Source organism: Cyprinodon variegatus, unplaced genomic scaffold (assembly GCF_000732505.1).
Source record: "Cyprinodon variegatus isolate N-32 unplaced genomic scaffold, C_variegatus-1.0 Scaffold2, whole genome shotgun sequence".
NCBI lineage: Eukaryota > Metazoa > Chordata > Actinopteri > Cyprinodontiformes > Cyprinodontidae > Cyprinodon > Cyprinodon variegatus.
The window spans coordinates 3,139,961-3,154,480 of NW_015150455.1; the positions used below are offsets into that span (position 1 = coordinate 3,139,961).

General features: G+C 37.8%; 2 protein-coding genes across 4 annotated transcripts in view; both read left to right on the plus strand.

Moving 5' to 3' along the window:
- Nucleotides 1-6: 6 nt before the first annotated feature.
- Nucleotides 7-5,558, plus strand: arl9 (ADP ribosylation factor like GTPase 9). Its single transcript, XM_015403299.1, has 4 exons — nucleotides 7-410; nucleotides 1,896-2,073; nucleotides 4,845-5,020; nucleotides 5,153-5,558. The coding sequence occupies exons 1-4, from the start codon at nucleotides 186-188 to the stop codon at nucleotides 5,339-5,341; spliced, it is 768 nt and encodes a 255-aa protein (XP_015258785.1). The 5' UTR covers nucleotides 7-185; the 3' UTR covers nucleotides 5,342-5,558.
- A 1,729-nt stretch (nucleotides 5,559-7,287) lies between these two features.
- Nucleotides 7,288-14,520, plus strand: part of thegl (theg spermatid protein-like) — an 11,333-nt gene continuing 4,100 nt past the window's right edge. Inside the window, exons 1-5 of one of the 3 annotated variants that reach the window (XM_015368998.1) lie at nucleotides 7,288-8,761; nucleotides 8,833-8,866; nucleotides 9,018-9,074; nucleotides 9,338-9,472; nucleotides 14,054-14,185. In XM_015368998.1, the coding sequence (XP_015224484.1) occupies nucleotides 8,632-8,761; nucleotides 8,833-8,866; nucleotides 9,018-9,074; nucleotides 9,338-9,472; nucleotides 14,054-14,185 (488 nt within the window). In that variant the 5' untranslated portion in view covers nucleotides 7,288-8,631. The remainder of the gene's footprint in view (nucleotides 8,762-8,832; nucleotides 8,867-9,017; nucleotides 9,075-9,337; nucleotides 9,473-14,053; nucleotides 14,186-14,520) is intronic. The other 2 variants (XM_015369064.1, XM_015369135.1) reach the window with 2 other exon arrangements.

Here is a 14,520-nt window from a genome sequence, read left to right on the forward strand (position 1 = left end):
AACTTCATCCGGATATGTAGCATGGAGTAGTTCCTCCGGAGCTTCCTGTGACTTAATCCACTTGTTGAGGGAAATGTCGCATTGAGTAGCATAGAAGAGCGTCGTGTTTCGTTAAAACTCTGATTATGTCTGAATCACAGTGTAACCGGTGCGCATGTAGCAGCTAAGCCCGCAGTCTGAGCACCATGGTCGGTTTGAGGGCAGCGGTCCTGAGTGCGTCGGCAGTTATTGGCGGCGGAGTCGCTTATCTCCTCTGGAACCGCGCTTCATCCTCCAAGCAGAAGAAAACAGAAACACAACATGGAGAGGATGATAAAAGCAGCACGAAGGAGGAGGAGGAGGTGGAGAGGGAAAGAAACGCTCCGGTAGAAGAAGCTGTTGTTCCCGCCGCGGCTCCGAAAACAGAAACGGTAAAAGTGATTATTGCTGTGAAAAGTAGCAGATATTCACGTTAGATCACCTAGTGATATATCAATTGTGCAAAAACGCTCCTAATAATCTCAAATTACTTTTTATTTAAACATTTGTAACAACATTTAACTCGTTGTGGCACGTCCTTTGGCAGATAATGTGCGTTGCATTCTGGGAAATGTAGGAAATGATCAAACTAGGGCTAACTGCTCAGTTTAAGATTAATTTGGCTTGTTTAAACCCAGTTCCGCCTCTTAAAAAGAAGCTAAGATGCCACTGTTTTGAATTTGGTAATGTGTGATCTCATAATGTATTATAAATGTATAAATGTTCTTGTGTAGTTGTATGAATAAAGCAAAGCATAGGAAAGTTCTACACAAATAGAGTATTTACCATTTTAACATATGTATATAAAGTCTAAATATGTATATAAAGTCTATATATTAAATCTATACTATTCATATTATATGAATAGTATGGATTTAAGCCCTTCATCTCTAAATCCAAGTCTTAAAATTCATCTTTTTAACTTGTTTCTCCTTCCTCCAGTTAACATCTCTTCTGTCTTTTTGATCTTATTGTATAAAACCATCTCTTTTCTTTCCCTCATTCCCCTTTTCTGCTTTCTTTGTTTAATTTGTGATTAATTACTAAAACACACTGTAAAGTTCTTTGTCTATTTGAGTTAATTAAATGCAACCTTTTTAATAACATAGCACCAGGGGTGCAAATGAATCAGTCTCATTAACAGCTATAGACATGCTATATATTTTAATAGCAATTGTAAATATTATTTTTTTTTCCATCTGATGCCTGTGATCATAATTCATGTTGGCTGGAGCTGAAAACTGTGGATTAAGCTTCATACTAATATTACCAAACTGATAAAAGAACTGAGAGGGTGCAGGCCTCCTCCTAGTAGCTCATTTCCCCCAACATATTGTGATTTGCACCTTAGCTTAAAAACTGTTTTCAAAGAATCTGGATCCAGATGTGGATCTGGATCATCACAAAAAATGAATGGATTGTTCCTTGGACTGAAGTGCAAGGTGCGGATGACATTTTGGTAAAAATGTCATTAAAACTCGTTCCTAATTTTTCAAGTTATCCTGTACACAGACAGACAAACACAATAACTCTCCTAAAACATAACTTCCTTGGTGGAGAGTAACTATTTGATATGATGGTGGGTATATTGGAGAGAGGATTAGGATGAAAATCCCAAATTATACCCAGACTGAGGTGGCTGTATGACATACCAGTCGTCTAAAAGTCTTTTGATTGATCAGTTGTTGTTTTTTTCATTTTTTTGTTCAATATCCAAAAATTAAACCACAGTGCTAAAAAATTTGCATTATTCAGCTCAGTTTTTATTCCTGTTTCTCTCCCCACTTTTACAAGATCACAGTTTACTCAGTCACGCGTAATTTATGGTTAATATTTTCCATTCTAAGTGTTTCTTACAGCTGTGTTGTGTTTTCCAGCCCCGTCCTCTGGAGTCGGAGAAAACCCTGGTTCTGGTTCTGGGTCTGGATGGAGCGGGGAAAACTAGCCTGCTGCACTGTTTTTCTGGCAGCAGTCTGGGGCAGGAGGTGGAGCCAACGCAGGGCTTTAACGCCGTCTCCATCAACAGAGATGACATGCATATCGAGTTTTTAGAAAGTAAGTCTGAACTTGTTCCCTCCTCTGCCTCGCAGCAAAGATTTAAAATAGCACTAAGATGTTCTCACAGGATTTTTTTTCTCTTTCTATTGAGGGTTTCTATGATTGTAGAGGAAAGCGAGGAGGTTTGATCCGTTTAGTGTGGAAGTTATTATTGGTGTTATTAGTTTAGTGTTTTGGGAACAAATATAATAACATTGGTGCCTAGACTGGAGGCTGTCATTACATTTTGCAGTACTGTAAAAAGTAGTTTTTCCTTTTAGCATTTCTGCTTCCTTTCAAATGTAATTATTTTTAAATCGTATAAATCATCTTTTAAAACCTAAGCTAAAAACAAATATAATTCATGATGTGAAAATACTTTCCAAACTGGTCCTGTGTAGTAGCTGCCTCACTTTCTAAATCGTAAACTGTGTTTAGTTACATACTTTGGATAGCTGACTTCATTTTTACAAGCCACACCACGGCCTGATTACAGCCAGACGAGCATTGTTAAATCTTAGACAGAAACACATCATTATAAGGAAATCTAAGAACACATGAGAAATAAAATCCATTGACATCTATCAATCCAGAATGGGTTCAAAGAAACACTGGCACTGGGACTCTAACGTTCTACTGTGAGAGATACCCGTCCATACAGATGGAGACAGCGTGCAGCTAGTGCTGCAACTTATGATTATTTTACTATTCAGTTAATCTGTCCATTATTTTCTCAATTAATAATCAGATAGCAAAAGGTTCCTTAAGATTTTTTACAGAATCAAAGCCAAGTAAAACTAAAACTTTTTCCTCAATAGGGCATACTGGCAGATTAAAAGTGTTTTAAATCATAAATAACAAAAATATTTGTATAATTTTTTGCAATGTTGTTATAGTTTCTGCTCTAAGTGGGTTGCTCTGTCAGCTAAATCAATGTTTTCAAGTCTCTATACTCCAGTTTACGATTATTTTAATAATTGATTAACAGACAATTAATCCGGTTAATTGTTTCAGTCCTACATTCAGGAGTGGGGAACTTTTTCAGGAACATACCAAATAAAACCAATTCCTCAGAAATTACCTCTCTGGCTGCAATTTAGGTAAGAATACTAGAGAGGCTAAATGGCATCCATGGGAGAGAGCAAACGCCAGAACTACTGAACCAAAAGGCCAATGTCATATTCACCTGTATGACTTTTTGGAAAATGTTCTGTGGAATTATAAGATGAAAGAAAAAAAGCTTTTTTAATTTAATGTATTTCTGAAAGAGACGATCATGTCAACAGTGATTAATGATGGTGTTAGTGTGCCTTCAGGACCTGGATGGCTCAGATTGAACCATGAATTCTGCCTGAGGACTCTCGAAAGAGCAACAGGCACCGGTTTATGACCGTAATCTCAGACATCATGGAGTAACGCAGCAGGACAATGATTTATAGCACACTAACAGGTCCCACTCTGAGTGGCTAAACTATAACTACTGGGGACCAATGTACAACATTCACTTTTTGCAAGTTTTTTCACGTCCATTTGGGTCCCTATTGCATCTAGAAATAGTCAAATTTCTACAAAAAAGAAATCCAGAAATTTTGGGGCAATAAGTAAATGGTTCGATCTAGAAAACAAGCTGTTTTACAAACTCGGCAGGTGCCGCCTCTCACCTAGCAAAGCAAGTAAAGCGCACTTTTTGCATACATATCAAAAATACAACATCTCTTTTATATCAATTATTACATTAAAGTTGTTATTTTTATTTGAATTAGACTTTAGATTGACATTAATAGATGCTGAAAAAAAGACACAGACATTAATGCTTTGCATGATGCTAATTCAGAAACCGATGTTGGGAGGAAGAACACAACAGTTTATCACTGCAGAAATATGGCTGCTGACATCTATAAGGTTATCCCAGAGAAGTAATGGTCTATTCATTGATTATCGGCAGTTGAAATCTTCACCTTCCAAGTTGTACATTTTAACCAGAATGCCCCTAAAAGTCAGAATGCTGGTGCATCAGAATGGTACCATTCAAGATGGATACTACTCTTATCAACAGTAGTAAAATGTCTCTACTTGGATGTTTTATTGCAGTTTGTTCAGAATATCATTAGGAACAGTGTCTTTATCATCGTTATGATTGTCACAGTGGAATACCAGGGTCCACAAGCTGATAACTGGACACATTTACCTCTGATGTTCCACCAACAACTTAAATTGCAGTTCTAAGGATAATTAAACCATTAGAATTAGTTTTGCTTATTTGCACACTTGCTACATCCTTGCTTTTTGTGCACATGATTAATCTGTTTATTATTTTTTTGATAAATAATAATCAGATTGCCAAAGGTTCTTTAAAGAAGATTTTTCACACAATCAAACTTTTCCACTTGAGGAGTTCTGGATAAAGCATATTGACAGATGAATGTTTTTTTTTAATCTTAAATCTAAAATGTTTATATATATATATATATTTTTTTTTTTTGTTGTTGTTGCAATTTTAATATAATTACTACTCTAAGTGGGTCGCTCTGTCAGCTAAAGGCATGTTTAAGAGTCTCTATTCTCCACTTAACGATTAATCGATTACTAATTAGTCGAAGGTTATTTCAATAATCGATTAACTCGATTCTTTCAGCCCTAATCTCATTCATGTCTGACCTCTTAATTACATTAAATTGTATATTTTGCCTTTTGTGTCCTGTAGGTGGCACAATAACTGAAAGTGACTTAAGGAGATAAAGCTGCTCTCCAGACATTAGTTAGAAGTTAAACATCTGTTTGTATTTCAGTCGGAGGTAAAGAGAATCTGCGGCCATATTGGCAGAAGTATCTGTCCAAAGCTCTGCTGCTGGTGTTCGCTGTCGACTCCTCAGACCCTGAGCGGTTTCCGGTCGCCAAGGAACATTTACATGAGGTGCTGAGGCTTGACCCCATCCTGCCTTTAATGGTACTGGCCAACAAACAGGTGAGAGACAACCAGAGACACTCCAGACTTTTTTTTCTTCAGTTAACTAACTGTTAAAGTTAGAAAGTGTTAAAGTTGCTTCATGGTCTTGTTGAAGTTCATTTGGACCTCCTGGTTTACTTTTGGTTCCAGGATCTTCCAAGTTCCTGCACCATCACTGACCTGCATGACGCACTGTCCCTGTCTGACGCAGGAGAGCGCGCTTTGTTCCTCATCGGTACCCATGTGAAAAAGAGAGACTCAGAGCTCAGCTCAGGGGTCCAGGATGCTCGGGACCTGATCATTCAGATGGTTTCTGGCAGCAGGTTTAGGGCGGTTTAGAAATAACCCAGCGTTTATCCTCACTTGTAATAAATCCGTTACAGAGCAAAACAGCTCCAACTTTCTGTTTTACTGTTTGTCTTAACTGTTGACTGTTAGCTTTCTTATTTATAGTTCGGGGAGGACATTAAAAGGTTTTGCTTTATCTCATCTATTCATGGCAGCATTGTTACATACTTTAAGAGTTTGTTTTTTTTTACTAGGGGACTAAATTGTATAAAATACTGTTGAAATGTTTATTTTCACCAAAGCTTTAAGGGAGTTTGTTTTTAAAATTTTGAGAAAGGTGGATGTTGTTTGTAATTTACCCATGTGATTTACTGTTTCAAAATCTGAGCTACACTAAAGGGAAAAAAATGTTTGAAAGGCATCTTTTTTTACTCTTGAAAATAAACTGTTTCTACAAACCTTTTTGTGTGTTTTTGGACTTTACTCCTTTAGATGATGTTATGGATTTAGAAATTCTTTTCTCATTTAAAGAATGACCTCAAAATGTTGGCTCAGTGGTAAAACAGGGCCAGCTTATATTAAAGGGCTTCAACACAGCGTACCTGGGGCTCCATTTGAATTCATAGAATTGTCAACAGTGAGGCTAAGTCTAAATATACCGATGTGTTGTATTTGGATTCTTGAGCCAAAGAGGAAGTGTGTCAGCGGTCGCTTTGAAAAGTGGTGAGGAGTAGCCAGATATACCTCACCAGCTCTGGAACAAGCAGTTCCCTTCTAAACCAGAGGGTGGCAGCAGTGATACTCTAGTGGAATCTCCAATGTGGTCTGACTATTGACTAAAATGTAATAATAGCAGTAATTAGTTTTTCCACATTAATATGCTAACATTAAAAATGACAATGCATTCCTGCTCTTTTTAGAATAGTGAAGTGAGTCTTTAGTAATTAGTGATAAATAACTAAACCCAGTTATAGTCTGTGAGGCAGGCCTAGTGGTTAGGGCATTATGCTTTGAATCCAGAGGTTCTGAGTTCATGGATTGCCACTCTGGGTCCCTTAACCCCACACTGCTCCCCGGGCACCGCACCATGGCAGCCCACCGCTCCCCAAGGGGACGGCTTAAATACAGAGATTCCGTTGCTCTGTACTTGTGCGGGTGTAATGACAATAAAATGCTGGGGGAAAAAAGAATCCTTATTGATAAAGCTTATAGTTAGAGTGTCTCAGGTTATCCAGAGCTATCTCTTTAGTTATGCTGCTATAGCCTTAGACTGCTGGAGGACATAGGGACCCCTTTTGATCATTCTATCTCTATTCTCCCACTCTGCAAAATCTGTTAGATCAATCTCTAACTTTATCCTCTCTCTGCTTTTTTTCAAAGTAGCTTCATCTTGTCTGCTGCTGCCATCAATGCTTTTTGTTTATAGATGTTGGAGCTCGGCCTGTTTTTTTCAGTCCTGTTTCTCTGTGACTGTCTGGATGTGCTCTCTTTCATCCTCTCACATGGGAGCTGGTTCGGAGCTCATCTGTCAGGCTGTGCATTTCCTGGATGGGGCCGCCTTTGGAGCTTGGTGACAGTTGCCTTTTGTATATCTGCTTCTTTTTCTGTTTGCTTCTGTCACCTTGAACCCAAGTCGGCCCCCTTCAGATGACCGCTCACACTGAGCCTGGTTCTGCTGAAGGTTTCTTCCTGTTAAAAGGGAGTTTTCCTCCCCACTGTCACTATAAGCACGCTCTGTGTGAGGGATTGCTGAAGAGTCAATGAGCCAATGCAATTAGCTGGTTTTCCTTAGATAGAAAACTTGAAATCAATTTGGCTGTATGATCTGGTTGTTTTGTCTTTGTAAACTGCTTTAAAATGACATATGTTGTGAACTGGTGCTATATATAAAAAAAAAAACTTAATTGAATTGAACCTGCTTAATGTATCTGTTTATAAAAGTATAACTGATTAAAAGTATAATGGATTATTTTATTTCCGAATGTAGATCATTTACGCTAGCTAACTTTACTACTACTTTATGCAATTCTGTGCAATTTTCAAAGAATAAATAGAAGCAGTGGGGCTACAATGATGGCTGAAACTGAAGCCAACTGAATGCATAAATATTAGAAGTAAACACACACAGCAAGAGCATTCGCATTGGCATAAGATAAGCGTGTCACAAAGATTGGCATGTGAGACAAACAATGTAGAACTTGAAGCCAAAAGATCAAATATACCTTTAATTAAAACGTGATGTATGTGTAAGTGTGCTTATGTTTATGAGTAAGGGCTTTAGTAAACTCCAGTATGTCTGCAGTGATTTTTTTTGGGGAAAATACGGTTGTTGTGCTCATTCATTTTCATTATTCAGTTGGTTGGTGGTGGCATTAAAACCTTTGTGTAAACCAAGGAGGAGCAATCCTTTGTAACTACTGTTTAAACCCATTTAGGTCTGACTAAAAGCTAAGAAAAAAATGTGCATACAGGCAAACAGTTCTTCTCTGTAGGTACCTATGCTGTACAAAGTTGTACTTGGCTGCTCAGTGCCGCAGTGGTTAGCACTGCTGCCTTGCAGCAAAAAGATTCTGGGTTTGATTCCTGGCCTGGGGTCTTTCTGCATGGAGTTCTCTCCGGGTGTTCTGGCTTCCTCCCACAGTCCTAAAACATGACTGTTAGGTTAATTGGCTTCTAGGTGTGACTCCTGTTTCACCCTGTGAGCATACCGAATGATATGTGGTAGTTGCTCATTCTTGACCTCCAACTGTTGTGAAGTCTGAATTTGGCGGACATCGCCCAGGAAGTACTTCTTGTGATCAACGGCCTGAAAGGCGATTGCCAGCAATGCGTCGTGGAGCGCATAGGGTGTGGCAGGACAAGACGCGTGACAGGACACTGCATCCATTCCTGTCTCCAGTCATCTTGACCTGTCTTGCCACTTGATCTAGATGGTCTCAGACGAGAGAGTGATGTCGACTTGCGAAACTCTTCCTCACTTTAAACAAAGTCATGGGGCAAGTCATATATCATCCTTCCATCTCATCCCCTTTGACCCCAACTTCCCCAACCATAGGATGAATAGATGGCCCTCGTCGTATTGACGGAAGAACATGACAAGGTTGTTCATACTAATGTAGCCTCAGTGGTGGAACTCTTTTTGGTTTTTCATTGAGTTTCATCGTTTATTGGTCAAATAAATGTCAGAAAAGGTTCAGTAGATCCAGATATTTACTCATGTTTAAGACAATCTTCGTAAAGTAACGGGTAATAAACCACTCCTCTGTGCTGACCCGTTTGTATCACTTTCAACATCCTTGAGACGTTAAGGTAGTTGTGTTAACTGAGCTGACTCCTGTTTCATGGACTCATCAGATGGTTGCTATGGACTCATGACTCCACAGCAACAGCAGCAGATTACTGTTACACCCTTAACGGGCATCAGGCTGACTCATCCAGCCGAGGCGATGAGGATGGTGTCTGGAAAACAAGGTGAGTTTATGGTTTCTCTCCTACATCTTCTAAATGTTTGCATTTTAATAACTCTAATGTATTTGAACCAGCAGGTGTCCGGCCGAGATTTGGTCCCTCCAAGAGGTGCTGTTATGTTATTGTTCATGCATCTATAAGTTTTTAATGACTTATGTGGTTAAGGTTGTAACTGGATGCTTGATTTCACCCTAAAGTCACCTATAGAGCCTCGTATTAATGTTGATTCATGTCTTGTGGATGTTGTGTGATTTGGCAGAATCTTGGAGCTGGCACAGCATAAAACCTCAAAAACAATCTGGGCGACGACTCCTTGGTGAGCATCTGAGGCTTTTCTTTCAGGAGACTGTGGAAAGCCCCACAGTTACCTCTGCTGATCTGCTTTACAGCTTAAAAATGTTCTAACCTTAAAACGCATCCAAGAAAAAGCTAAAGTCACTGTGGTTTTTGATACATACTCTCTGAAATACGTTTTCTGCAAACTATCTAACCACACTTTTACATCTTAAATGGCAGTGCTCTTCCCTCTGTGGTGTATTTTGTTTTACTTAGGAAACTTTTTCTTCCCTTTTCGATCAGTGAGAAGCTGAGGTGGGGCAACCAGGAGCCGATACGGCCTATCTCATTTTCTGCACTCAGAGCTACTCCCAGTTCAAGAATCCAATACCTGGCCCAGCACAAAAGAGACTTCTCAGCAAGGGAGGACCCCCGGAGGCAAGAGCAGCACCTGCAACATTATTGATGAGTGGCTGAAAAGGCTTTGAGAGGGAAGAATGATTGTGTTTTGCTTTCAATGCAGTGATGAATCAACATATTTGTGTGGGAGTTTTCATAAAGTGGATATAAGAGGCTGCAAAGTGTTGTTTAGGACAGACGCCAGATCTGAGGGGATCTCCCCTGAGAGCTCTCAGGACCAATCAGATGGTGATAAAGGAGGATTGTAGGTAGAGTTTGTTGTTAGCCGTCCGCCTCAGCAGTATTTAGTGTAATTCAATCAGCGGCCCTCACAGGAAGGGTTCCTGATAATCATAATTATACTGTAGCATGAGATAAAAGGAGCCACCAGACAGTTTTTTTCCTCCTCTGTTCATTTTATGAGAATTATTTTCATGGTTGTGTTTCAAAGACGGATGTTAGAAATTATGCCTGGTCTACAGTGCACATAGTTTTACACCCACTCGACTAGATTATAATGAATTTTTTTCTGATCCACACAGGTTCAGAAAGCTTCATATAGTTCAAATACACATATGAGCTCCTGCCATTATTTGTTGAAATGTTTTTTTTACCAAATTTATTTTTCCAATAGATGTTTTGCTAAACCAGTCTTTCAAAAAGGCTTGATGTATTTATCTCTTGTAGGCTTTTTTTTAAACGTATAGTGAAAAGATCCACCTGCACCACTCTGTTCCCTAAAGGGAACGACTATTAAAAGCATGTGAGAAACAATTAAGGAACACTTATTTTGATAATCTACCCTGAAAGAGAACATCCTCCACTATACCTTTACACTGCAAAAACGATCTATAAATTAGTAAAAATGTCTTAAATTAAGTCTATTTACCCTTAATTTGAGCAGGTAAATAATGGTGGAATGACCATTTTTACTTTTAAAATAAGTATAAAATAAGATAATTAGATATTATGCACTTGAAGTAAGAGGCTGCATTTGTTTTTTCTTATTTTAACGTTCTCTAAATTTCACTTAACTGCTTAATTCAAGAAAAAAATGGTCTTATTTTAAGAAAAGTAAACAGCAGTGTAAGTAAAAGCTGAAGAATATCATGCTAGTTTTCCTTCTTCATTCCTCAATCCATCTTGTGCCATGAACCAGTATTACCCACAAAATAAACAATAAACTCTTAATGCTAGTATCCCCTACAGCTAAAAAGGTCCAAATTATTGTCATACTTTGGAGCTCCAATGGAATATAAATAGTTTTTACTAATATTTCTCATTCTACAACCCTTTGGGAAAAAAAGTCATGGAATCACCAAACTCTTATATAAATATAAAAATATAACTGCGACAGTGATTCGCCTACATGTTATGAATGCTGGCGTACCATAAATGATAAATTATGAACAGTTTAGTTTGTGCCTTCAACTCGTTGCCCATAGGAAGACGTTATTGGATATAACAAAGCCAAATATCTTAGGAACAGCTGCAGATGACACAAAACTAATATGGGTGAGTGGAACATGATCTAATAACGTAAAATCAAGTGCCCAATGTATAAAAAAAAAAAAAAAAAAAAAACTGTCTTAAGAAACACTTAAAGAAATCAAGCAAAACAAATGTTGTGGTTGTGAGTAACAGCCACTTTATCAGCTCATGTAGAGAGAAACAAATATGGAATCACCCTGAAACTGCATCAGATTAGATCTGCTGGCTATTCTGCAGTTAAAACAAAGGGATCAAACCTTGGAGAGCGGTTTGTACCAACACAGCAGAAAGTAAATCATCACACAATGTTCCAAAAGATTGTGGGTTTTTTTGTACAGTCATGGCCAAAAGATTTGAGAATCATTCAAATGTTAATATTTACAAAGTCTACTGTTTCAGTTTTTATAACAGCAAAATGCATATACTCCAGAATGTTATAAAGAGTGATCAGTGTAACAGCATTTAATTGCAAAGTCAATATTTGCCTAGAAAATTAACTTTATCCCCCAAAACACATTTTAACGTCATTGCTGCCCTGCCTTAAAAGGACCAGCTAACATCGTTTCAGTGATTGCTCCATTAACATAGGTGTGGTTGGTGATGAGAACAGGGCTGGAGATCAATCTGTCATGATTAAGTAAGAATGACACCACTGGACACTTTAAAAAGAGGCTGGTGCTTGGCATCATTGTTTCTCTTCTGTGAACCATGGTTATCTCTAAAGGAACAAGTGCAGTCATCATTGCACTGCACAAAAATGGTCTAACAGGAAAGAAAATCATAGCTAGAAAGATTGCACCTCAGTCAACAATCTATCGCATCATCAAGAACTTCAAGGAGAGAGGTTCCATTGTGTCCAAAAAGCCTCCAGGGCTCCCAAAAACGACCAGCAAGTGCCAGGACCATCTCTTAAAAGTGTTTCTGCCGCAGGATCGGGCTACCTGGAAACTCCCCTGATCTTAATCCCATTGAAAACTTGTAGTCAATCATCAAGAGGTGGATGGACAAACGAAAACATAGGAATTCTAACAAAATGAAAGCATTGATTGTGCAAGAATGGACGGCTATCAGTCAGGATTTGGTCCAGAAGTTGAAGGAGAGAATGCCAGGGAGAATTGCAGAGGTCCTGAAGAAGAGGGGTCAACACTGCAAATACTGACTTGCTGCATTAACTCATTCTGTCATTAAAAGCTTTTGTTATTCATAATATGATTGCAATTGTATTTCTGTATGTGATCATCTGACATACACACATGAAAACCAGAGGCCAGCAGATCATGTGAAAATATAATATTTGTGTCAATCTCAATACTTTTGGCCATGACTGTACATTCGGTTGCGTCAGAAATCTGGACCAATTACAAACAACATGGGAAGGTTGTTAGAAAAAAGCTTATGGGTAATATAGACAATGGAAGACATCAAAACAGAGTAAAATGCCTTAAAAACAGAACATGCACAACAAATTCGAGAAAACGTTTATGACTGACCTGTTAGAAACTGCCTACAGGAAATAGATTTTGCACCTAGAAAAGCTAAATGTAAGCTGTTATTAACACCAGAACAGAAGAAAACAATCTGACAAAAAGCCAATAGGTTGAGAGTAACTCTGGAGGAGCGACAGAGATTCACAGCTTCCCTTATTCACAGATTTCCTTACCTTATTTGGGTCAGGCTAAGGAAAAACAATCATGGACTGTGGATAACTGGATGAAAGCCATAAGGAGCTGTGAATCATGAATCTGTATTGGAGGGTGCTGGAACCTCTGTTTGGGGCCATTCCAATCAGATTTATTAAGATGACTGCAGAAATTATTTGACTCAGTTGTGGTCAAGCTGAGACACATCTAAAGGGTGCAGGACACTGGACCTGGAGGACTGGATTCAAAGAACCCTTTCATAGAGGGACAACTGTGAGAACATTCCTTGAAGAAGGATGCACCCTGTAAATAGTTTGGATTTAAATTCAGTTGATAATTCTGGATGAAAGTTGAAGATAATGGTTCCTTTAAAGTCCCAACCTGCAAAGGTGATTTGGCAAAAGCATCAGACAAAGTTGGAGTCAAACTGTTGAAGACTTAGTTACTTATTAACTCCATGCCTCTGAGAAGGCAAGCTGTTAGAAAAGCCAGAGGTGATGCAACAAAGCACTAGTCGTGTGTTGTTGTTTTTGTTTTCTGATTTTATTTTTCCCCTCTGCTTGAGCTAAAAGGTGACCGTTATAGAATAGCACAATGTTGTTCTAAATTTATTTGAGTTTTTCTAAAAGCCAAAAAGCCACCACTTAGAAAGACTGTCATGTCTGTGGTCTGATTTTTTTGACCAAATTAGACACCTTAACATCTTCAGAAACTAGTGCTTCTATAAATTAGGCCTTCGGAAATGATGGGAGATTTAAAAGAGACCTGGTGAAAAGCATTTTTTTCTTCTAATTTAAATAATTAAAAAATAAAATAATGTTAATGTTAAAGTTATTTATAGAGAAATAAGAAACTGCATTTATTTACACTGATAAAATACAAAAAACAAATTTACCAAGATGTTTTTTAAATATACAAACCCAACATGTTTTTCCAAAAAAATAAAATAATACCAGACCATCAAGTGAAAACGGTTTAAAGGAAACAGTTTTTCCTAATAATTATAGTAATAAAATAAGAAAAATACCAATAAGTTAAGGCAAATGAATTTGAGTGAAAATAAGATTGCTCTATAGCATTTAGTCTGGTAAATGGCAGGTAAAAAATTAGCTCTTCTTTTTTTTTTTGGAGAAAATATCACAAATATTTATGAGTCAGTGAGAATCAACCATCTGTTAAATTATTAGCAGATTAATTTTCCCCATTTGCGCTTGTCTTGTTTGGTGACAGATACAATAGACTGCCCGTTCATTTTATTTGGATTTATATTAATCTTTGGTTTTCATGTTCAGTAAAACAATAGGTTAGTATTTCTATATAATGTATCCTTATATAATCCTCCCTGATGGGCTCAGATGGTTTCTCACTTATACCTCCAGCATTAAATGAGGAGTTACAGTTCATTGTTCTGTCTGCTTCCATCTTCCTCCTTCAGGGCCTTTTTGTTTGAGACACACAACATTAAAAAAAACCTCTCAATTTCCTGTAGGAAACAGGTTGACGAGGAAGCAACATGTTCCTTCAGGAAAACCAAGCATCCTTCCTCCAAGGCGTCTCAATATGAAAACACTCTGCGCTTGTCAGCGCCCAGAATCAGGAGCCGCGGTCCTCAGGAACCGGGGTAAAGACGTCAAAGGAATCACTGTCACTGATCCAGCTCACATGAAGCAACTTAAAGAGCTCTAAACATTAGAAGAGTAATAAAAAAAATCTTCTTTAATCTTGGAACCAGAAATTTTATTTAAACAAATCATAATTTTAACAGGCTTGAAATTATTTAGCTGTAAGATTTCCTTAACAGGAATTACTTATTTTAGAGAATCTCTTTAACTGTTGTACAGATTATTTACAGCAGTGTTTAATTTCACCCAACAAAGTTAATCACCAGAAAAATGTGTGTGTATATATATATATATATATATATATATATATATATATATATATATATATATATGT